Source organism: Dermacentor albipictus, chromosome 5 (genome assembly GCF_038994185.2).
Source record: "Dermacentor albipictus isolate Rhodes 1998 colony chromosome 5, USDA_Dalb.pri_finalv2, whole genome shotgun sequence".
NCBI classification, from domain to species: domain Eukaryota; kingdom Metazoa; phylum Arthropoda; class Arachnida; order Ixodida; family Ixodidae; genus Dermacentor; species Dermacentor albipictus.
The window spans coordinates 109,325,537-109,350,303 of NC_091825.1; the positions used below are offsets into that span (position 1 = coordinate 109,325,537).

Genomic DNA, 24,767 nt, shown 5'->3' on the forward strand with positions numbered 1-24,767 from the left:
GAGCTCAGCACCTTCTTTCCTACATTTTTGTCGATCATTGTGCGATCCATGAAAACTAGTACCTCTTTAGGCAGAAACTTGACAATCTAACAGAAGCATACGTCCCAAAGATTACATTCCGCACATATCCGCCATAACCATGGTTCGCCAGGGGCCTGATACATCTAGAAAATAAAGAAGTGCCTTTATCGTACAGCCAAGATGCGCAGCAGTCCTTGTGAATGGGCAAATTGCTACTCTGTTGAAGCCGTTTATTTATTCGCAGTACGTAAGGCTAAAATATCATTTAATCACACTGAATTCGAAATTTTTTAAATAAAAGAATTTGGCAAGAAATTCAAAATAGGCGCGCATTCTTATACTAATCAACTAGACAGGCGAAGTGGTGACACTGAATGGATTGAATTCATCTGACATTGAATGCGCCAATATGTTTAACTGTGCGTTTATACCTGTGTTCACTAATGAAGCGCCCTTAATGCCCAAATCGCCCGAAAGCAGTATCATTCACCCTGCCTGACATATATTTACAGTCGTGCGTGGATCAAGGGAGACGTCCAGATGTCCCTCCCCCTCCCCCAATCCCTTTAAAATTTGTGTGTGTGTAGCGACAACGTGGCAAACTCCAACCCATTAAGTCCTTCTTCCCAGCTATTATTGTTATATTGCTATAGAGAGAAAACAAAGGTTTAAAGTTTATAGAAGAGGACCTACCAGCACGTCAAATCGTCATCAGCTATCATCACGAGGCGGCGTAGGTGAAATTAAATGTAAATTTTAAAGAAACCAACCCACGCATCTGCCTCATATTTCACTTTATTGCCCTCTCAGTGACTGTCAACGGGCATTATTCCTGATGTCTGGAAAACGGGGAAGGTCGCTCCCGTCTTCAAATAACGGGAGCGGGGTGGGGGTGGGGGGGTGGAGGGGGATTCTGTAGGCGTCCACCTCAGTAGCGGACATGTCCATTTCACCTGCTGCTGAAGTTCTGATTCGCTGGGCTTGGGTACACGTCAGAAGGAGACAGGCGCTCCCAGCCAATCACAATTTCCGCAGCAGTCGAAATACACATGTCTACAAGGTGGACATTCAAGGTGGACATTCAAGGTGGACAATTCAAGCCCATGCGCCAGTATTCCTTAATGATTAAAAAAAAAAAGCTCGATCATCTCTGTTCGCGTTGAACGGACACCCTTCTAAATAACTAAATAACCAGTGTGGCCACAAAAAAACGTCTGCGTGTGGTTTTTCCTGTTTTTTTTTTCTTTGCCGAGCAATGCACACGTGTCTTATGATGTTTTGAGGAGTTTAAGTGCACCTGCGAGAACTGGAAATAAATCTTGTTGTCGAAAGTTAGCGCTGCGTGCTTGTCTAATCTGCCTTTCCGTGTCACTCTCATTCTGCCCGCGCTACTAGAAAGTAGACGGCACCATAGCTACGAACCAGTGTAGCTACCCTCGTAGGTTAAAGCGCTAAAGTAATAAAAAAAATCATTCAGTGAATCTGCGTATGGTGCCCTAATGCCTTCATAGACTTGCCACAACCACTCTAACGTGCCATTAACCACGTAGAACCAGTGGCGATATCTAGGCGAGTGAAAAAGAGAACAAGAGAGCAACAAGTAAAGAGAAAACAATAGGAAGTAACAATGCATGCGAATGAGAATGTTAAGGTAATTTAATTAATATATCGCGAGCGCGCAGGCTTTCGCGTTCATCCTCCTTAGCGTATGCTAAATGACTGCCAACAATTATTATTCTTTCACTGTCATGCGTTTGTTCAACTTGAACTGCGAGCTCGCAGTATAGCTCAATGAATAGCGGAAATATAAACTGTCCTATACTGATTTCTTCATTCACGCACCAGTTTTTAATCATGATGGACCATCAAACGGAGAAAGTATCAGCTCAGCAGATAGAAATGCGGCCATGCAGACGATGAACGAGCGTCTCCAGTGACGTACAGCCAGCGGTGGAAAGAGTTTTTTTCTTTTTTCCCGCGAAGCTCATACTGCGCATGTGCAATGCTCCCAGCGACGACCTCTACGCGACGCCGATAGTACCATCGGCCAAGCGTTCGCGTGTTCCCCCCCCCCACTGTGCTCGTACCTTTCGGAGAAGCCCGCTATGCACTAACACTTCCTTTCTTTAACATCCGGCTCCCTTGAAAAGCTCCTTGTCTAAAGAAATCTGAAGTGGCTCGCCGAGCACGTTTGTACTCACAGCGCCACTGCTTCCGCTGTTTCGTCAGTGAAATCCTTGAGACGGATTAGAATAAGGTCATCGGCTGCAAGGACCCTTTCGGCTTCGAGGAAACACCTGAATCCGACGCCACAATCGATAAACTTGGGCACAGCACTAAGCGAAAGGGCCGCCGCGACACCGGATATCGTAGCTATCTTTGTTTATTATGGCAGTGCTGCCAGCAAAAGTAACGTATTTTGCAGTCGCGAATAGCGTGAGAAAACACAAAGTAATAATTTTCCTCTTTCATCGTTCTTTAGAATAATTTCCTTTTGCACCAGGAGCGCAGACTCAACGTATGTGCCTTTTGTATATATATCATATCTGCCTAGCTGGCAGCCAGACGTTATGTGTTCATAAAGGAAAAGCCATATAATCGTGACAGTCTAACTTTTTTAAAGCCCTTAAAGAACACGTACGAGAAGCCCGGTAGTTCGAAACGTCATTCTTGATGGCACCTTTATGCAATACCGACGCTTTTGCTCGCTTCATCTTGGTAGAAAAATTGTCAGATGCAATAGCAACACTAAAGATATGTGCTAGGCGTGTACAAACAAAATCTAGCATGTGTTTCACTGGCTTAACGTGCAAGTTGTTTATGCCCGTAATCCTACTATTCCTCTGAAACAGAAACGTGCAGTTTAGCTCATAGCAAACTGTTTCTAAGATGGGTGCCTTGTTTGGAACATCGTTTTTTATTAAGAAGGTAGGAAGAAACGCTAGAAATGGCATGTGTGAGTGACGACGTCGTGTAATGCGCGCTGAAGTGTTCCGATAAAGGCAGTTCCGGACAGTGGTTTACCGTTAACAGTGATATAATTTACGTCATATTGTCCTGATTGAGTTCCTAGTACACTATGGGTCACCGCCCGATGCCTGCGTCGGCGGTTGCGTAAACTTGACGTCAGACGAGGTCCTAATACATTCAGAACGAAATAGTTTTGCGTCATAGGGCCCCTGGCCTACACTTCCTGCTACACACAAGAGCACACACCGGCCAACATGGATATTTGTCTGGACTGATCTTCCTCTAAAGCCACAGGTTTGACGGTCTCCCACCACTGATCGAACTATCGCTTTAATGGGGCTAGCTATTTATTTTTTTCCACATATGACGCGAGCGTGCTTTTTGAAAAAGCTTCTGCTAGTATGTTTATTTTTTTATTTTGTTTAAATCCGTAGTTAACTAAATGCTTAAAAGCCGCTTTATTAGAAAAGCTCACGCATCATTAGAAAACAGTTGAGTAGATTATTTTTTGTTTGTTTATTCAGCCAGGTCATGGTTTATCCGTGGATTTCGTACTCATTTTTCTGACCAAGAATATTTAATTAGAAAGAAGCTATTGCATGACTCATCAAACAAATTCAAGAAAAAAATTGTACACACTTTCGGCATCTGCTTAAAACAGGACCGCATTCCAGTCACTACCTCGTATTTTGGCTCTGCAGAGGTTTAGCGTCGATTGCGTTATAGCTTGACAAAAGATTTTGGGCACGCGGGTATGTTTGTTTACTACATAAAAAGCTAAATATGTTATGAATACAAGACAATCTTATATCGCATTTCATTGTGCCAGCAGCAGTGACAACTGTGCCGGCATTGGTAACAAAAAGATCAAAAAGATCGAAAAGATGAACTGGTTAGCAACATTTTTTTGGTAGGTATAATGCCATCGCAAAAGCCGGGTGCAGTCAATATATTTAGCCATCTTACATAGGCTTTGTTATCAGATCAAATGTTAATATTGAAGTCCACCCCAATAATCAATCGGTACTTCTGCTAGGAAGCATGTTCAAAAAGTGAATCGATAAAATTGAAAAATTACACTGAGCTCTTGATAATCTGGTCTTAGCACTGTGAATTCATTAACTGTGACACAGGTTTCCATATTTATAGCATAAATAGACTACTGCCCCACCTCGTCGATCAATTCAGTTTAATTAATGGCGACTGGAGTCATCTAAGTCAAGCAGAGTGTTAAGTTCTTCATAATCAAGTTTCGGTTGCCAAGATTATGTTGCATCTAAAGGAAAATTTGCTAAGCACTAAGGCGAAGTCTTCGTACAATTGACAGCGAACGTGCTATGCAAGTGAAATACGGTGCCAGCATACCATAGTGTTTCAGCGAACTCTTTCAAAACTTTCAGAGGTTGCCTGTGCCAGATAGGGCAATTCTAGTTCACGAGCTCGTCAACTCGAAGAGGCGGATATTACTTGCACAAAAAATGGAAATGCATAATCATCTAACTAAAAAATCACTAATCAACATGTTAATTAATTACTCTATGGCCCATATTGCAATTTACAAATCCTAGCCGTGGAGTTCGCAAGACAGAGTCACTTGGAATGAATTCTGAGGGTGACACCAGTTCCGAGATATTAATTCCCTTAACTTTTGCGCTTCAATGCATGAAACGACGTTTTGTTTAGAAAGTAACCGGAACGCCAATTCATTTCTCCGCAAAGTTCGGGAATTCATATCCCGAAACTGGTGTTATCCTGAGTATCCGTTCTAATTGGATCCCTCTTGCGAACTCCACGGCTAGAATTTGTAAATTGCAATATGGGCCATTAGGTAATTAACTAACTTAATTAGTTCTCTTTGTTAGTCGATTACGATTCAATTTATTGTTCCATTAATGTTCGCCTATTCGAGTAAACCAGTTCATGGACTACAACTTATTGTGCTATCTGCCACAGGCAACATTTAAACATTTTTGAAAGTGTTCGCTGAAACACCCTGTATATACATAACTCGCGTTGGCCGCAAACTTCTACATTGTTAGGCTCTATGAATTCCTTGCAATGCATTTTGCCCTATGGAACAAATTAGCGGCAGCAACTGCCAGTTTAGCCTTAAGTTACATATTGCGGCAAGGTCATCCTCATACGACATCTGAACGCCCTCAGCACCGTCGAATATTAGTGCGAAGATTCGGTCTTTGCGTGTCGAAACACACCGTCGTTTATACGGAGTTGGCTTCGGACAGCAGTCGATTCAGGCTTGCGTACCATGCACTCATTGATATAAATCGGCCTTTCATGTAAACAGGACTGCTAGCGTCATTTTCTCTCTGAGCACTACCGGCTTCCCCGGTCGCCTCCCTCATGTCTAGAGGCATCCAGTCGTGCTGCGCTGCTTCTTAGCCTTCGCGAGAATCGCGTGCCTTTACTGGAGAGTCTTGAACTGAACGACCACGCTGCTTTGGCCTTCCTTTCGCGGAAGTACATGGTGACCGACCTCTATACCTGATCAAGATGCAGATTCAGACAATGCAGCGCTGCTAAGCTGCCCGGGATTTCGATGGGAACGAAATGCAAAACACGCCCTTGTCCCGTGCATTGCGGGCCCGTTAAGGATCCCCTGGGGGTTCAAAATTAATACGGAGTCCCCCATACTACGGCGTGCCTCATAATCAGATCGTAGTTTGGGCACGTAAAACGCCAAAATTGAATTCAGGTTCACTCACTACGTCTCCTAGCTTCGTCAGATGTTCTGCAGCAAGCCCATCATTTTTCTGTACCCTGCCTTTCAGTGGCGTAGCCAGAAATTTCGCTCGGGCGGGGGCTCACATTGCAGCTCGGCCTCCTCGTTATGAATCTGCCGAGGGATGAAATACATGAATAATAAATGCATTGTCATTTCCAAAGATGCTGCAAACGAATTCTTGAACGCTACGCACTGTGAAGACAAGTAGAATATGTATTTTTTCATGAAAAAATATACTCGTATTTCCCAAAATTGTAACCGGAATAATCTATATCAATGCTTCCATGCTTCTTGTTTATTTAATAAGTAAACAAAATACCATACGAACTTCACAACTATATCAGTTTGAAATTAGCAAAGCACTGCATGCTGCCGATACCTAAAAAAGTAACTATTTTAATGAAACTTGGTCATTCAAGAACCTTGCTTACATTTCTGTACAAATGCAACCGTCAGGGAAAAATCTCAATGACGCTGCCCTTTGTTCCAATGTATTGCGCAGGAGCAGCTGTCACCGGTCGTGTATTGTGAGTAATTGCAGCGAAATTATAGTCGCAACAGAGAGCACATATAAAAAGCAGGAGTTCTGCAACATATACGAGGGCGAGTCAAATGAAAGGGAGCCAATGCGAATATATGACAAATGGCGTACTTCATTTAAAAATAGTCTCCGTGACCATTTAGACATTTGCCCCACTGACTAAGGAGTCGCGTGATTCCCATTTCATAAAACTCCTTGGGTTGCTGCATCAAAAAGTCTGTGACTGACTCTTTCACGTCGTCGTCCGACACGAATCTGGTTCTCTTGAGTTGTTTTTTCAATTGCCACAAAATGTGGAAGTAGTGTGGCGACGGATCTGAGCTGTATGGCGGATGTTGCAGCGTTTCCCACTTGAACTTTGCCAGTTTTGTGTTAACAACATCAGCGACGTAGGGACGGGCATTGTCGTGGAGCAAGATGACAGCATTCGTCCATTTTCCACGTCGTTTGTTCTTCATTGCGACACGCAGCTGATCTGGCGTTTCACAATATTGCAAACGATTGATAGTCTCTCAAGTTTTAGCAAATTTGATCAGTTATGGCCTCTGACGATCGAAACAAAAATTCAACAACACGTTTGCGGCAGAAATGACGGCCTTTGTTTTCTTTGGGGGGAGTGAATTCGAATGTTTCCACTGTAAGCTCTGCCCTTGAGTTTCAGGTTCGTAGTAGTGGCACCATGATTCGTCATCGGTCACAATTGCAGACAAGAACATAATTGAACATCATATTATACATATGACAATTAGTTTATGTGTAACTATGCCTTTCCGTGGGTGTATGTGGTTATATGTTAGTGAGCGAGGACTTCGACACTACTCTGAAAACGTGTCGTGTATACAATGCTTCGTTTCGTGTATATGTCATCGTCCTGGTGGAGTTGTTCCGTGGTTGTCACTCAGTGTTCATATCGTCTCTTGTTGAAATATACTTTTTCTAAACACACAAACGGCCATGGGGGCGGATGGGATGGAGAGAAAGTGGGGGGCGGGGGCTCGGCGTTCTGCTTCAGCGGCAACTGTGCATTGCGCTACTGGGCGCAAGGGGAACTGACGATCGCGCCTCAATATCGCAAGCCATACGTGGAAGAAAGCGGGGAAGCAGCGCGGTAAGGAGCGCGGTAAGGGCCTGTTTACGCTCAAGCCGCCCATCGCCGCAAGTCGCACCGCACGCGTGCGGTCGCGCGAGAAATTGCACGTATCAAACACTTGTGCACAAGTTTCGGATTATAATGCGTTAGGTATACACTGTGCACACAGTGTATATGGTAATTTGTGCACACGTGTTGGATACGTGCAATTTTTCGCGCAACCGCAAGCGTGCGGTGCGGCTTGCGGCGATGGGCGGCTCGAGCGTAAATCAGCCCTAAGGGCCTGTTTATGCTCGAGCCGCCCATCGCCGCCAGCCGCACCGCACGCGTGCGGTCACGCGAGAAATTTCACGTATCAAACACTTGTGCACAAATTTCGGTTTATAATGCGTTAGGTATACACTGTGTACACAGTGTAAACGGTAATTTGTGCACAAGTGCTGGATACGTGCAATTTTCCGCGCCACCGCACGCGTGCGGTGTGGCGATGGGCGGCTCGAGCGTAAACAGGCAGGGCTTCGACTCGGCCAACAAGTGCGTACTTTGCATGGCCGCGCACGGTCGCGCGCGCCGTATCTTGAATGGGGTCTGCAGACGGCGCACTTGTGCGCGCTGTGCACTCTCGCTGCTCTTGCATTGAAGCGACGACTGCACGAAGGTCGCTTCGCCCACTGCTGCTGCCGCGCTTGCTTACACCAGCGTTTCGACAGCGAACGTCCGCGCTCATCGAGTGTGCTGTGTTCACGTTCGCCTGTGCGCGCTGCCACCACGCTTGTTAATTCAGTTAGTAAGCGAATGTTTCCAAGTTTATGTGGCCGATAAAACTATCCTTACTTCGTACAGCTGTCTAGTAATTTGCTATCGCAATCGATGCTTCGCCTTTCCGGCGAAACTGCGTCTTTCTTTTTTATGCGAAGCATATTACTAGAGCTCAACCCAGCTCCTCAGGCGCGGCGGTGTCGCCTTCAATACCACGTGACACCGTGACGTCACGACAGAGGAGAAACGGGGCTCCAACTCGCGCCGTCGCTCGCGGCGTCGCGGCGGTATATAAGCAGCTGCGCTTGCCTCTGCTGGACACTCACGAGGTGAGATGTCTCATGGAGACAGAGCTGCTCGTTGGAATGAGAAGCGAAGGTTGCGGCGTGCTACAGAGACTGATTTTCTAGGTGGCTTTGGCTCAACTCTTGCAAGATGGGCTGGGTGGGAATCGAACCAGGGTCTCCGGAGTGTGAGACGGAGACGCTACCACTGAGCTACGAGTACGATGCTTCAAAGCGGTACAAAAGCGCCTCTAGTGAATGCGGTGTTGCCTTAGAAACGAGCTGTTTCTAAGGCTCAGGCGTGCGTCGCTTGCTCAGGCGCACATTTCGTTGCCGCGCCGAACGCTGCGTTGCTCGACGCTCAACGCGTCCAATGCGGGGCGCGTAGTCGCTGCACCGTAGCCCATTGTCTTACACCCCTTGGCGGGTCGACGGGAACGCTGTCGCGTTCCACTCTTGAAGGCGAAGCAGAGTAACGCATGAGTTGTTTCTTCGTCTAGCCGAACCAAATATAGCCAAGCAACAGCAGTTCACCAGGCTAAACAGTGGTTCAACAACTAAAATAAAGGCTAGTATGCTTCGCATCCTGGGCTTAACCTTAGCTAAGCTACAGCCATTTTTTTCTCACTACAAACAGTTTTTTTCAACTGCCAGTGTTTCCAGCACGCACAACTCATGTCATCTTAGCAACGCTGTCGGTGCGGCGATGGTCAATTCTTGATGCCACCCCAAGATACTTCAACCTGCTTGGGTAGCTTACGGTACAACAGGCAGAAATTGCAGGGGAAGAAAAAAATAAGAAAGGTGACGACCTCCCGTGAAGCCGAAGTGCCGCTGCAAAGTAGCAAAGCGCGGACTTCCGGGACAAGGCAAGTTACTTCCGGTGTTTCGTTCGAGGGCGCTGGATGCGCTATCCAGCCCCATAAAGTAGAGATCAATGGAGAGAACTGGTCACAAAACCCATAGGTGTAAGCGGCACGCTACTGTGATTTAAGAAAGTGGGTCGGCAGCGCGAGAAACAAATTTGTTTGGCTAGAAGGTCGACCCGTGCGGTGTGCACGTGTGGCAATATTGCAGAATGACAGAGACCGACGGCGGACACTTCCACTACTTATTGAAAAAGGAAAGGTTCACTTACTCTAAGAGGGCCGCGAGGAAATATAAAAAATTAAATGGGACGCGCGACAGAAAGCATGAACCCACAAGAGTTAAAAAAAATAAAGAAACTATAAGACAAGTAAAAAAGCAGGATACGCTACTGCAAACCAAAGGTTTCCGACGTTAGAAGACAAAAGTGCCATCTTCTACGACCACTGACGTGTTACCCGTCGCGTACACTGGCAGGTTGGCCAGAGTAGGCCACCCTGCACACTACAGGTAATGAAAAATCATCATGAGAACAGAGGAGAGAGAGAGAGAGAGAAAAAAGAAAAGTTCTTTATGGATCATAACATGGTAGATGGGTTGGTTCTTGCGCAGGCTAGTAGATTCAGTGTTACTTGAAGGCGTTCCGGTCCGTTGATGTCAGTCGACGACGTTGGGCCCGACGAAGCAGTCTATCGCGGTCGGTAAATAATCCGCCTCCCTTCCACGTCACGTCCGACTGCAACGCACGAACTTCTTCCACTATACGCTTCTTGAAGATAACCAGGGTGATCTCGGGCCGAAGGCATCTGGCCCGATGAAGCGCATTGCTATACACTATTGCGGCAAACAGTCCGCTCCGGCCGGCAACGCAAATTAGCCACTACTCCCTCCGCACCGACCACTGGCAAGGCGCCGACAGCCCGAACAGCCAATATATATATATATATATATATATATATATATATATATATATATATATATATATATATATATATATATATGTATAGACGCTGCGTGCCTCTATCTTCGTCGCGCTCCCGGCGTCGGCTCAAGCTCGCGTCTGAAAGTGGAAAGGGCGCGACTGCTGTTTCTGTACAAAAAAAAAAGAAAAACGCGCGCGCATGCATTTCTTTTTGGTAAATGTATTGTGATACCATTAGCAAAAGATAGTGGCACCCGCGCACGACTCCGAGAAACAAGGCGAGCGAAGTACGAGGAGAGGGAATTACGTCATCATCTCATCCCCTGCCTTCGTTCAGCGTCCAATTCAACAGAGGGGTCAAGCGTTTTAGGACGAAATCCTTTTACTCTTAGATGCCTCATGGATTGAAAACTCGACTGTCCAGCGTTGTGGCAACTAAAATTCAAGGCATGCGCCAGTATTTCTTTAATGATAAAAAATATTTTGGTCAGAGCTACGCAAATCACGAGAAAAACATTGCAGGCTGCGTGAGATGAGATCTTAGCGGCTGTTTTCAACTGACGTTTCTCCTTGCGCGGTTATCATCTGCCTGCAGGATGGAGCTTGCCTTGCATAGTTACATTTGGTAGGCTGTTGTGTACTAAGAGTAAAAGTGATCTACTTGATGATGAGTGCCCTGGTAAGCCACTGCTCCTTTATTGGCTGCACTGTAAAATAATTTACACCCTTCAAATTGAAAAAGGGTGTAAATGTGTTTATAATTCACACACATAGGGTGTCAGTTATATAAATAACACTCCAAGGGTGTGAGTTGTGGACGCATTTACACCCTTTTTCAATGTTAAGGGTGTAGGTTATTTTACAGTGTGAGTCATTACCGTCGACCGCATATGCCGCAGAGTACAGGCAACTTGCCGCCGAAAGTGGTAACACCAGCACCGCAGTATGCGGCGGCTGCGCGCTTGCAAAGCCAGCTTGTAGAACTAAGAATTACAAAGTGGCGTGCGACACCAGTTTCCAGGCTTTGTGAAATGTTGTGTGAGACAGCTGTACCTCCACGGACAGGTACTACACAAACATGGACAGCCGTGCTTTCACCTGATATGCCCTCTCAAGTGAAGGATTTTCATTGGCAATATCAGTCGGGAATTCTACCTACAAGAGACAGGCTTGAACGCTGGCATATGGTAGCGCGTGATAAATGCATATATTGCGCACAGACAGAGACTAACGCGCATGTAGTAAAGGAGTGCGTTGTAGCACGCACCATCTGGAAGCTAGTTGCAAGAATGTTTGGAATATCCATCATGCGGCCATCACAGCGCCGAGATCGGTTTGCGAGTCTCGTGTACTACAGAGCTAGCTACGTTCTGTGGTGCTCTCGCAACATTGCAGAACGATCTCACCAGTCAAATAGAGCAATGTACCCCAGTATGCGAAAACTATATATACGGGTGATAGCATGGGGCCATCTTGAAGAACAGTTGTTCAAACTCGGTGAAGCCGAGTTTCTTCGCCGCTGGTCAACGCGGTACATAACCATCTCCTGACGCAGTCTTTCTACAGCCAGAATAATGCTCAATTCTGTTTGCCTGAGTTGAGACTTGTATTTGTATGTGCCCTGGGTGTCTTTCATAAATTCGAGGCTGACAATTATGCTTTTGCGTGGACGCTGTAACGATGTTGTTGTTGTTGTTGTTGTTGTTGTTGTTGTTGTGTGGCAAAGCCCGTGTCAAGCAGACACCATTTATTATTTCATTTGCTAATCTGTTTTGTTTACATCAAGTATGAGGTATTACATGTGCTATACCTTATATTGCACTTTACGTTCATACCACAGTTGTAAGCGTGCCTACGGGTGAATAAATTTCCTTGTCAACTCCTACGCCAGCTGCGCCGTGTTGATACGAACGCAAATTCCAGCACCAAACACGGAAAATCGCTGCCCAAGCAATCCGTACAGATGGTTAACGAGCGAAGCTGAAACGTGAGGCCCCGAAGTTTATCACTGGGTTAATCCTGACGGTTAATTAAACGACGGCTTGATAGGCTGCCGCCTCTTCGGTACGCAGTTGCTGCTTGCACTCGGCTGCACGAGCCTGTTCTTGTGCCGGGGCTGCAGCATCGGCACGGCGTAGACGAGCTCGTTCCCAGTTCTGCTCGGGGCGTTGCTGATCGAAAGCTGCTGCTCCTCAGGAATACGTATGAGGCGTGGCCTACCCATTTCGGAGCCGGGGAGAAACTGCTGCGCGCGTGCTCGGCTGCGACAGAGCGCAACGATGTCACTACTGGCGCAGCCAATCTCTATTTCTCTTTTTTTTCACGCATGCGCATGGGGTCGCGCCGGAGTAGTTTTCGGCGTGCAGGCGACAGGCAGACGTACGGACGGGCGAATTGACTAGCCATATACAGCTTCGCTGTAAAAGAGCTCGATTATATCTGTTCGCGCTGAACGGACACTCTTCCAAATAATCAGTGTTACCAAAAAAAGTGTCTGCGTGTGGTTTTTCCGGTTTTTTCTTTGCCGAGCAATGTGCACGTGTCTTATGACGTTTTCAGGAGTATAAGTACGCCTGTGAGAACGAGAAATCTGTTGTTGAAAGTTAGCGCTGCGTGGTTGTCTAATTTGCCTTTCCGTGTCCCTCTCATTCTTCTTACGCTACGAGAAAGTAGAATGCCCCTCATAAACAAGCCCACGTAGCCACGTTCGTCAATTAAAGTGCTAAAATAAAAATAAAATCATTCGGTGAACCTCCGATTCAAGTTTCTTGTCCCAGGTCATCCAGGCAGGCGATTCTTCAAAGAGTCTTCGTCGACGTTCGGCGACACTTTGCACTGAGAGATGACAACTTAGGAATACATCGGTTTATTAGGACAAAGCAGCATGCATCGACTAGCGGCGGCCGATTATCGGCTCGCCCGCTTCCCTTTTCATCTCTACTCACTCCTTTAAGTACCCTTGCGAATTGGGGCGGCACCTTTATTTAGGTCTCCTCGCTCTCATTCTACCAATCAGTCTTTTTTTTTATTGCGATAGCAATTATATGAACAATCCAGGCGCATTTATGCCGACACGGACACAGGAGAAGAGAAGTGGACAACATGAACGCCGATTATCAACTGAAGGGAGCACTGAGGCGAAAAGAGAAAGAAGACACAAAACTCACCTGCGCATGCTCCGGAATGGTACCACCACGTGTCAATCAGGTGCACGTGCCGCTTTACGTGAGAGGTAACCGTTAAGGCATTTGATCTCTTCCTTATGTATATAAGGTAATCGAAGGCTGACTCACGCACGCACTTCCACCGTTACTGTTATGCCATGCCTCGACCATAAGACACTTATCTTCAGTCCTATGCCTGTACAAGATCGCGCATTCATCTAACTCAGGCGCCCAGTTACAGTCTTGGATGTCTTGGTAATGTAAGAAAAGATTAAAAGGCGATACACCGGTTAACGGCCTTTTATGTTCCACTAGCCTCTGATTGATAGACCACCCCGTTTGCCCTACGTAGAAATGGCCACAGCTAAAGGAAACTTAATATACCACACCTATACGACAGTCAGTAAAACTGTTGCTCTTGTTGTACTTCACTGGACAAATATCTGCTCTCTGCTCTTTTTTTTTTCCTTTCACCTACTCCTTCTTCCTCTGCGCGGCAGCGCATATCTTACCTAGCTTATTGGGAGCAGTAAGAACAACGTTGACACCATATCTACTTGCAACTTTTTAAAGCCTGTGCGATACTGAATGAATGTAAGTAATAGCCACTGCTATTTTCCTGCTATTACTGCTTTCTGTAATAACGTCCATCCCCCTCGAAATTGACTTCTTTAGGCGTTCAGCCACAGTGGCTACTGCTACGATAGGATACCCTGCTTCTAATAGGCGCCGGACGTGTGCATTAAAACTGGAGCTCATTTTATGCATGCACGATCTGGTAAGAGAAGACTTAAGGCATGACATGGCAATTACGTTTTTTTTTGCTACTTTGGAATGCTTAGATTGAAAATTTAACAATGGTTTCGAAGATCTAGGGGGAGTACTGCCAGAACACGTGATTGTGTTCGAAGATCAAGGAAATGTTCAGAAACTGTATTACGCGTCTCTGAGGAAATTCCTTGGTAAACTTTATTCCTCCTCCATTAAGATTAAATTGCTCACTTACTAAGATAGCAGCGGAATCAAATTCGTGCCTATTGGAGAAAATCAGGTAATCATCCACTCCACCCCCCCCCCCCCCCCCCGTCCCAACGCAACCAAATACCTTAATAACACAATTGCCCAAGGCCGTCTCTAAGGAACTGTATATCTTGCTCAGGTAAATATAACTAAGAATGGTGGCAACCTTCGAACCAATACAAATTCTTGATCTCTGCAGGAACACGCCATCTCTCCACCCAACCAGCGTCGACTTTAGGTACATTGAAAGAATTTCTAGAAAAGCGCCCGTGGAAACACCGCATCTGTCTATAAAAGCCGATTGTTGCACTTGTTCTTTAATGCATTCATTTACGAATTTTAACAGCCCGTCAAGCGGCAAGGAGTAATACAAGTCTTCGATATCCATACTAAAGGCTGCACAATCACGAGGATATTTTTCTGTCAAAAACTGAACTAATGTTCTGAGATAACGCAAGCTAAAGAGGTCTTAAAAAAAAGCTAGCGAAGCTAAGCAGTTCGATAGGTAACTAGCTACACAGGTGCTTTTTTAGAAATTATTTCAATGTACTGAAAGTCGAAGCCGGTTGGGCCTAGCCGCAGGGAACTTCACCGAAAAGCCCCACCCCGGGACTCGCACGTCTGGGGCCTCCATGTGACCATCATCGACGCGCTGCGTCGAAGTGCACATGCAGAAACATCCGCGGACACATAGCAGCATAGCTCACCGATCTCCGTGACGTCAAAAATAAGACTCAAGGACAGTTTGGTTTGCTTTCGTACTCTAGCGAACTTCGAAAGTGCCTTGTCAGCGTTTTATTTTTCCTCTGCCTTCACCGAATGTAGCCCCATTTGTCTATCTGCTCAGCCATTTGACCTTGACGTGAAGGCAGAGAGTTTGCGCACCTCGTCCATCTTCACGTAAGCTGCCCGCTGGATTCCGGTGGGTGCCACTCGAGTGATTTCTCATGTTTGCAGACCTCTACGAACGTCTGCGAGTTCGAATCTCGCTCTATTCTTTCGAAATTTCGCTGCTCAATATTTTTTTTCCCTGTTGTACGTCGCCTTCTCACTGCTTGCTGTACGAATCGAAGGCTTCGGCTACTTTTTTTTTTCGTTTTAAGGATGTGAACAGTTTGACACAAAATGTGAAGCAGCGATTGTGGTAGCTGGGTTTGTTGGTTCGTCCTAAATCAAGCGGCACAATCCACTACAGGTAACAGGTCCAGAATCTGGCGTTTGTAAGGACGAAATAAAGACATATCTTATAAATAATAAATACAAGACATTAAAGGGACTATTTAATAACGGTACATAAATTAATAAACAATGAAGCGGCGCGATGTTGAAAAATGCGGTATCGTGAATTTTAAGAAATAAATAAAAGAGCTGCGACTAACACCCTTCCTTATCAACGAAGTGCGTATTTTTCCTTAGCTTCTCAGTTTAATTAATCTTTTTAAAATATTTTTATGTATAGGTACTCACAAAATCGTTGTTACCAGCTAATTGCCAAATGATCCGTTCTAAATGTTCGCCCTTAACCCTTTTGGTATGTTGGGTGTTTGTTTCATTCTATACAGTGTGGCCAGTCGCACTCGTGAGTACGAGCCATGTTTTGAGGCAACAACAACAAGTGAGTGAAAAAAATAATATAGCACAGCAGACTCTTAGTACGAGACATAAAATTAAACGGGGCAATCACGCACCACTTGATTTACTGGTTTCCCTCACATCAGGGTCCGATAAAGGGTGCTTCTCCCAACCTCAACGAGTCAGCTCACGGGGCTGCGCGCGAACTTGTCCACCGCGCTACCCCCGACCAATCGGAAGCCGACTCCCCAGAGAACAGGGACACGGCCTCCACCTACAACGAGATTACTAAACACTACTATCTCAGCCGTAGAACCTACTTAATGAGGGAATTTTCTTTTAGTAAGCATGATGTCAAGAAAAACCTGGGAGCTGGCGAATGATTAAATTGGTAGAAAGAATGAAGCGCCCATTGACGTCACGATAAAAAGAAACATTCCTAGTTCAAGCACGAAGGAAATGGGTGATAAACTCAATGACACTTTCGCAGATGCAACCGAAAAGACAAGAAGCACGATAGCTGATAATAATGGTGCTTACAAACTGCAGCGGGTCTGTGCACATACGGCTTCCCTACCACCATTATCAGAAGTTGAATTGTGGAGAATAATGATGGTATGACGGCATTCGACTTAGAGACCTCCGGCATTGTAACTTCGAGGTGCTGAAAAATGTCTCGTTAAAAGTGTTAAACGGAATATTTCATACTGGGGACATGCCAGATGGACTTAATATCTCTGTTGTCTGACCAGTGTACAAAAATAGAAAACAAGTGTGAGTGCGTAAATTGCAGGCCCGTCTCAATTTTTTTTTTCAGCTTTAGCGCACATAATAGAAAAACATGTCTCATCGCTCATGGTGTCATTCTGTGAGAAGTACTCTTTGAATAGTTCGGCATAATTTGGTTTTACAAAAAATAGTAATACAATTACACTGCTTCAAGAATTTTCGGTTTTTGCCAATGCTGCGATAGAAAAAAAAATAATTTCTTTGTGCTAGCTCTCTTTTTGGACTTATCCAATGCGTTTGATACGATTGATCTTGCTTAGTTGTTAGAAAATCTAGGAGCTAGGTTTTCGAGGTTAATTTAATTAGTTCTTATTCTTTTTATTTAATTATTTTATCAATAGGCTCCAGTGCGTTACAATTGATGGCACACACGGTAATTTTGGGTCAGTTAAATTTGGTATACCACAAGGAAGTACACTTGGTCCTTTACTTTTTCACGTCAATGCTTCCGATTTAGGTTTACTGGGGTTGACATCTAGAGCATGTCAATGCGCGGATGATGCAGCACTAGTACTTGAGGCTAGTAACAATGATATAGGAATAGAAAGATTCCAGGCTGACATCAGCCAAATCATTGACTGCTTCTCAGAGAATTTAACTTTAATAAACCGCAAGAAGACTAAACTCACCTGTTTTTGGAATCCCCATAAGACGATTTCGTTTTCTAAATCATTATTTTTGCGCTCATCAAATTGTTACCCTTGTAAATGCGTTTGTCTGATAGTGGAACCAGTCATTAAGTACCTTGGTATCTTCTGGGATCAGCACTTGACGTGGAATCACCACGTTAATCAGCTCGCTAAAAAGACAAGAGCCATGACAGCCATGATGTACCATCTTAGATGGAAATTTCCGCTTTATCTTAGGTGTTTAATTTATAAATCGTTGGTAGGACCTCTTCATACGTATGGAATCACGCTATGCGACAGTTGCTCGGATTATAAGGCTCAAGCTTTATATTCTGTAGTAAGAAGAATAGTCAACACTAGTCGAACTTATGGCACTTATTTGCAATCAGCCACAATAGAAAACAAACTAAGCGTGCTGCCAATGTCCGACAGCATTCAACTCATTTTTCACATCCGTCTTTACAAGAGAAGATAGTTGTAACATACCTTTTGTTCCTGATTTTGATTTTCAGTACATGGCACCCATCACTATCACTTTAAAAGGCGTAGTCGATCTTATAGATAACCTTAAAATGTCTTCATCCTCTGGTATAGATGGTATAAATTCTAAAATACTAAAAAACACAATACTAGTATCAAGCAAAATTCTGCTACACCTTTTTAACCAATCGCTTACAACTGGTATGCTTCCTACAGATTGGAAGATAGCAAAAGTAGTTCCTGTCTTTAAGAAAGGTAACAAGAGTTCTAGTGATAATTACCGTCATATATCACTAACATGCATTTGCTGCAAAATGTTGGAACACATTATCGCATCCCATATATATTCTCATCTTGAATGTAATAACTTTTTTTACCCGAAACAGCATGGTTTCCGAAAAGGATTTTCCTGCGAAACCCAACTTCTAGAATTCACGTCAGACTTACACTTTGAAATGAACAGTAATAAACAAATTGACTGCATCTTTTTGGATTTCTCGAAAGCATTCGATCGCGTAGCCCATAGTCGCCTGATATCAAAGCTCTCAGCAATTCAACTCGACTCACTAACCCTATCATGGATTCGTAATTTTCTGACTAATCGCGAACAGTTCACTGTTGTTGCTAACTTTTCCTCTGGCCTCTCTGACGTCACCTCTGGTGTACCTCAAGGCAGTGTACTTGGACCTCTTTTTTTTTTAATTTACATTAACGACTTACCTAACAATATATCATCTTCTGTACGATTATCTGCTGACGACTGCATTGTATACGATTCGATTAACTGTCCCTCTGACCACGCGGCACTCCAAGATGATCTTGCACATATCAGTGATTGGTGTGCTACGTGGCTCATGTCCCTAAACGTGTCGAAGTGCAAAGTAGTTTCCTTTTCTCGAAAAACTGTTAACTCTCACTTTTCTTATCATCTGGATTCTAACATAGTTGACCACACCACAGAATATAAGTACTTAGGAGTGCTCCTTACACACAATCTTTCATGGACTGAACACATCACCTCCACTTCAGCTAACGCCTCCAGATCATTAGGATATCTGCGCCGCAACTTAAGAAGTGCGCCTTCACCACTACGAAAACTAGCTTACGTAACTATCGTACGGCCACAAATTGAGTACGCCTCTTGTATATGGTCTCCACATCAAAATTACCTCATCGAACTCCTGGAGAGCATCCAGAATAGAGCGAGCCGTTTCATTTCCAAAAATTATAGTAACCAGTCAAATGTAACCCAAATAAAAATCGATCTTTCGTTACAACCACTAACAACACGCCGTGATATTTCCATTCTATTATTATTTCATAGATTTGTTCACACAATTGGCCTAACCTTATCAAACTTGAAAAAGCATCCTCGACGTCACAACGACTGAACAATCAGTTCAGCTACACCCGAATTTATGGCAACACTCACGCTTTTAATTTTTCAGCTTTGCCCCGTGCGGTCCGTTTATGGAACGCACTGCCAGATACCATTGCATGCCAACTTAAACACACTGCATTTCGCAATCTGCTAACCAATCATTATGCCGTTTCAACCGTCTAAACACATCATGTCTTTCGTAATTTTCTTACATTTTTTCTACAATGTTAAAGAATTTCAGTGCTCCCAAATTTTTTTTTTACAATACTTACTACTGTATAACATGCAAAAACGTTTACAATGTTATTATGCTGTTATGGTATTATTTACCAATTATTGTTATTGCGCTACATATTGTATTTGCTAATGTATTAATTTTCCATGTTCTGTGCGTACTCCTTTCATTATGCTGATGTTTATTTCTTTCCCGATTCCATACTAATATGTTACCGTATTTCCCCCCTTACACTATGTCTTCTCGAAGGCCTGTAAGGTATATGTATATAAATAAATAAATAAACCGTGAGCTTTTCGCTTCACGGTAAGTACACGCTATTGCTACACCAATAACTGTAAGACCCTAATGAACAAGGGGGTAATACTGCGCAAGACAGAGCGCTATGTCAAAGCACGTTGTTAGGTATGGCCGGACGCCAAGGGCCATACGTCATCCCCTTCCCCTCTACTTGGCCAGACCCCATGGCGCCGGAGAGGTCATTGACCCGACCCTCTCCCCGGATTCGTCGAAAAGAGGATCGACATCCCCTTACCCTCTATTTGGTCGGGCACCGTGGGTGCTACGTCATCCCCTTCCCCTCTCATGGTCGGGCACCGTGGGTGCTACGTCATCCCCTTACCCTCTCATGGCTGAACCCCACGGCGGCGGAGAGGTCACTTACCCGACCCTCTCCCCGGATTCGTCGTAAAGAGGATCGACTTGTCCTTCCCGTGCTCGGTATTGCAGGAGGAGGGGCCTTCTCTCTGTGCCTGTCACGTGTCATCGACGGAAGCAAGATCCCGCCCACACGATTGTAGGGAGCCTATTTAAGGGGCTCCGAAATGTACATTGAGATACTTCATACATCATGTTTTTCTTATTTTCTTTCAACTACCTTTGAATAAACAGTGCAAGTTTCGCACTAGGAAATCGTCGTCTCGCCCTTGCTCGGTCGCCATGGTCTACCGGATGCCTGCAGCTCGCTGACAACGCCACGCTACCCAATAAGGAAAGGTCGGTCGAGCTTCGAAAGGCAGGCGCCGCTACTTCTCGGCAGCAGTACGGTACGCTACCCTGGTGTACGCAAGAGACAGGTCACTAGCAATGGGATCGCCTACCAACGCAACAAACTGGTTGCTGACGGTGGGATCACCCCTGAGGTGCAACAAACTGGTGGCAGTGGTGGGATCGCCCCTGAGGTGCAACAGCGTGTTTTCACGCACTACGGTAAGAATACGCGATGCTTCTATGTACCAGCTGTATTTGACGAGCTTGATGATGACATCTGCATTATTAATCGTAAAAAGAAAATGTTGAAGAACATTAGAAACTGGTGTGCGTCAACTGTAGTTTCTGCATAAATTACCTGAACTTTTTCCTGAAATGATCAAATTTGTGGTCTTTTTCTTGTTGCATGTAACTCTCTCCGCATGCTCTTTGGGTATTTCTGTTTGATTGCGCTACGTACAGTGCACGAATCATTTTTTTCTTTTAATATTAATATTTTACTTCCAGCGTATAAAATTGAACTGTACGCGCTAACTCCATCAGCTGCCTGATCTGCCAAACTAGCGCATTGCGCTTAGGCGTATCAGCATAATTGAGTATGTACGGATCCAAATGAATAAAAATTGTATTGTATAGCAAATGCATCGGATAGCAAGGCGTGCCGGTGGCGCTTTGCTTGCGATATCTCGTATTCAGGTCATATATTCACACTACGTTTGAGATATTCTGTTTTTTGGCCCAGTTACACGTGTCAAAATTTTATTTGGCATGCATTATCGTTCTCCCGCCTATCCGTCCTCGTTTACTAATGAACTGCTGCGCAAGAACATTAACTTTGCGCGCAAGCGTTTACAATCATCACTTCTTTCTTTCCGTCTTCTTTCATAAATTTACCATAGACAGCGATATCAACACTCGTGAATGAGATGTTGCTGCTGTATATAGCCGCATGCGCACACAAGTTACTAATCTATATGTACACTAGCATGAATTCGACAGTCCTTTGCCCACCCCTTTGCGATAGTAACTGTGTGCGAGAAGTACATTGCTGCGCCGTTCAAAGTCACCCTTGTATTTTGTTTTTCTGTCGTCTCTTGCAATGGTTGACGTCGTTACAGAAAAAAAATTTTTTTTTCAAGTAACAAAGAAGTACCAGAAAAGAGCACCCCTTCTCGTTGGCGGGAAATGCATCGGTGCCGAGCGCCCGAAGCACCCGAAAAAAAAAAAAAGAAATGTCTCCCGACTTTGTGTATCGGAATACAAGGCGAAGCGGGTGCGGGATTCGAATTAAAAAAAAAAAGTAGCAGCAAGCGCTACGCGACCGGATTGCAGTGCGGTCAAGGCCGCAACGTTACCCACACTGTTCGAAGGCGGCTGCCCCCTCGCAGTTGCAATGCTGCCGGGCGGAAACGCGGCTGCATTTGTGAAATCGAAGAGGCAATCACTCGGTTGTGGGCGCTCGAGTAACGGAAGGCTTAATTGTTGTCGCTTCCGCGCACTTGTCTTCGTCTCATCGGAAGACACCGGGAAGCCGACGATTCTCTCGCAGCGTCGTCGCTTCCGCCGGTCGTTGCGCGGGCGAGACAGACATAGGTGCGGTGCGTTGCGTCGCTAACTGGCTGGCGCAACCGCGGACGTCGCCATATATATGTGCCAAGCGCGTTCGCCGGCTGCGAGCCTAGTTCGCTGCTCGTGACGATAAGTTGGCGGGCGCGCAACGCGGCTTTTAACCTCATTGTTCAAGGCACCGTACCATGGCGTGGCGCAAACAGCCTTTCATCATCGCGAATGCGGGTCAACGCCCGCGCTAATATTACAGTTTGTATACTCCCCGGACACAGAAAGCAAAAGAAAAAAAAAGTCACCGCAGTGCGTAGTTTCCCTTTGTACACTCTTTCACGTGTGCTTAATCGTCAGGGCGCGATTCAAATTCCCGACCATCTGAGCTCGGTGCGGTTGTCATTAGGTGCGCGCCTCCCGACGCCGACCGCAGAAGAATAAGGAAACGAATTGTCAGACGAGCCTTGCCCGAAGCGCCGGCGGCCCAAACGCGTTTCGTTACGTACTCGTTGCCTCATTACGACTCTCCTGCCAGCGCCGAACACGGTATCCAGCCGTGGGAAATTGACATTGAAGAAACGCGCTTCCGCGTCCTGCCCTAGGCGAATGTAACTCCCTTTCCGGCGCGCCTAGCTCGCATCACGTGACAGTTGCTTCCCTCAGCCCCGTGTGCGACTTTTGACGAAAAACGGCTTATCAGCGCTCAGAACCACTCTCTCTCTCTCTCTCTCTGATGGAATATCAGTGGCGAGGGCGGTCACCAAGTGGAGAGTGCGGAATGTACTACGTCCGCTTCCCGACCCGCGCAGCGTACATTTACTTCGAACGGGGAAAACGGCCGAGCATACAGCGCGTAACCGCAGCAGTGAACGGGACGAATCTGATCTTGCGGAAACAAGAGAGTGGCTCCCGCTTAAGGAAAGTAAAGAAGCTGCTGTGCATCCCACGTTACGCATCAAGCAGTCAGCCGGGTGACAGACGACAACGGCAAGTTAGACGAGGACGGCCGGCGCCCAGTGACGATGACGTCGGACATCATGAACGAATCGCTGGCGGCTCCTTCGTCGTGGCCCCCTGCGGCGAGCTTGGTCCAACGGCTGTGGACCCACAGGGACCCCCGCGTCAAGGACTGGGGCGTCATAACAGACGCGCGGTTCATGCTTCCGCTACTGGCCGCCTACGTCTACTTCGTCAAGATCGGCGGACCCCGCTGGATGAAGAACAGGCCCGCGTTCGAGCTCAGGCTTCCCATTCTGCTCTACAACCTGTTCATGGTCGTGGCCAACGCGCTCTTCGTGGCCAAGTTCCTGAAGCACTCGTACATCGACGGCGGCTACAGCTTCTTCTGCCAGGGGATCGATTACTCGGCCGTCGACGAGAACACCCTGGCCCTTCTGAAGACAGCCTGGTGGTACGCGTTTGTCCGGATAGGGGACTTTCTGGACACCATATTCTTCGTGCTGCGCAAGAAGAACTCGCACGTCACGTTCCTGCACGTGGTGCACCACTTCATCGTCGTCTTCGACTGCTGGATTTGGATTAACTTTGGTCACGATGGCCAGGTCATTCTCGGAGTGTGCGTGAACGCCTCGGTCCATGTGATTATGTACGCCTACTACTTTCTGGCCGCCCTGGGACCCGAAGTTCGCAAGCACCTTTGGTGGAAGCGGTACCTGACCACGATCCAGATTTTCCAGATGGTCTTCGTCGTGCTGCACATGCAGATTCCGCTCTTCTACGACTGCGGATACCCGAGAGCCTTCTGCATCATCGAGATTCTGCAACTGTGCATGGGCATAACCCTTTTCATCAACTTCTACTTGAAGACCTACAGATCGCACAGCGGCAAAGTTTCGGACGTAGCGAAGACTCGCAAGACTGAATGAGTGCTCTTAGGCGCGAATGGAATTTCAATGAGGTACGAACAGTTTACAGGGTTTTTTTCGCACCGCGCCCGCGAGGCGACTATGCGATATTATAACGAGCGAGTCGGGAGCACCGTAGCGTATTTCCTTCCCAAAAAATACTGATGTATATATTAACTCAAACGACTTCGACAGTGCATTCATATGCTTCCTTCCGCATGCCAGACCGTTTGCGAGCACGCGTCACCTGAGGTAAGCCACGAGCACTTGAAACGATTAATTCATCTGCTTTATCATTACAGCAAATCATTTAATGAAATATGGGCCTCGCTTGCATTGCTTTGCAAGATGTTAAGCGACGCGAATACATGTGTAGGTACCGAGGAATACGGTGACAAAAGTTTTTACTTCACCGTTGGGATGTTTCGCATTCAGCAGCCGTTCTTTCTTCCTAGCTCAGGTATTTTCATGCAAGATGTTCATTTTGCCAAATTTGAGAAGAGCGGTGCCGTGGCTCTGTTGTTGCACATAGTACATTTCAAACGTGTCTGTGAAAGAATGACACACTTTGCGGATGGCTATACCAGAACATTTTTGTACTACTATCGCACGGTCGCATATATGTATGTATATATCTAATAAAACAGTTCACCATCGCTATTCAGGCTTTCACTTTCTTTTCGTACGCTCTTTCGTATCCTATCTGTTCAGTGTCTATTGATGCTTGTCTAGAGGCGTCAGAAAGGTTTACATGTTGGTGCGAAGCGACAGATCACTTATCAGCCATTGAGGTGCGTGGCCGAGTGTCGTCAGTCACTTTTCCATTTGTCAGTCTTCTCATTTGTGCCCACAGCACAGATGTCCAACATGGATGGTGCTTGTACT

General features: G+C 45.8%; 1 protein-coding gene across 1 annotated transcript; it reads left to right on the forward strand.

Moving 5' to 3' along the window:
* The first annotated feature begins 22,786 nt into the window (after window positions 1-22,786).
* Window positions 22,787-24,542, forward strand: LOC135920699 (very long chain fatty acid elongase AAEL008004-like). Its single transcript, XM_065454921.1, has one exon. The coding sequence runs from the start codon at window positions 23,040-23,042 to the stop codon at window positions 23,901-23,903; it is 864 nt and encodes a 287-aa protein (XP_065310993.1). The 5' UTR covers window positions 22,787-23,039; the 3' UTR covers window positions 23,904-24,542.
* The last annotated feature ends 225 nt before the right edge of the window (window positions 24,543-24,767 follow it).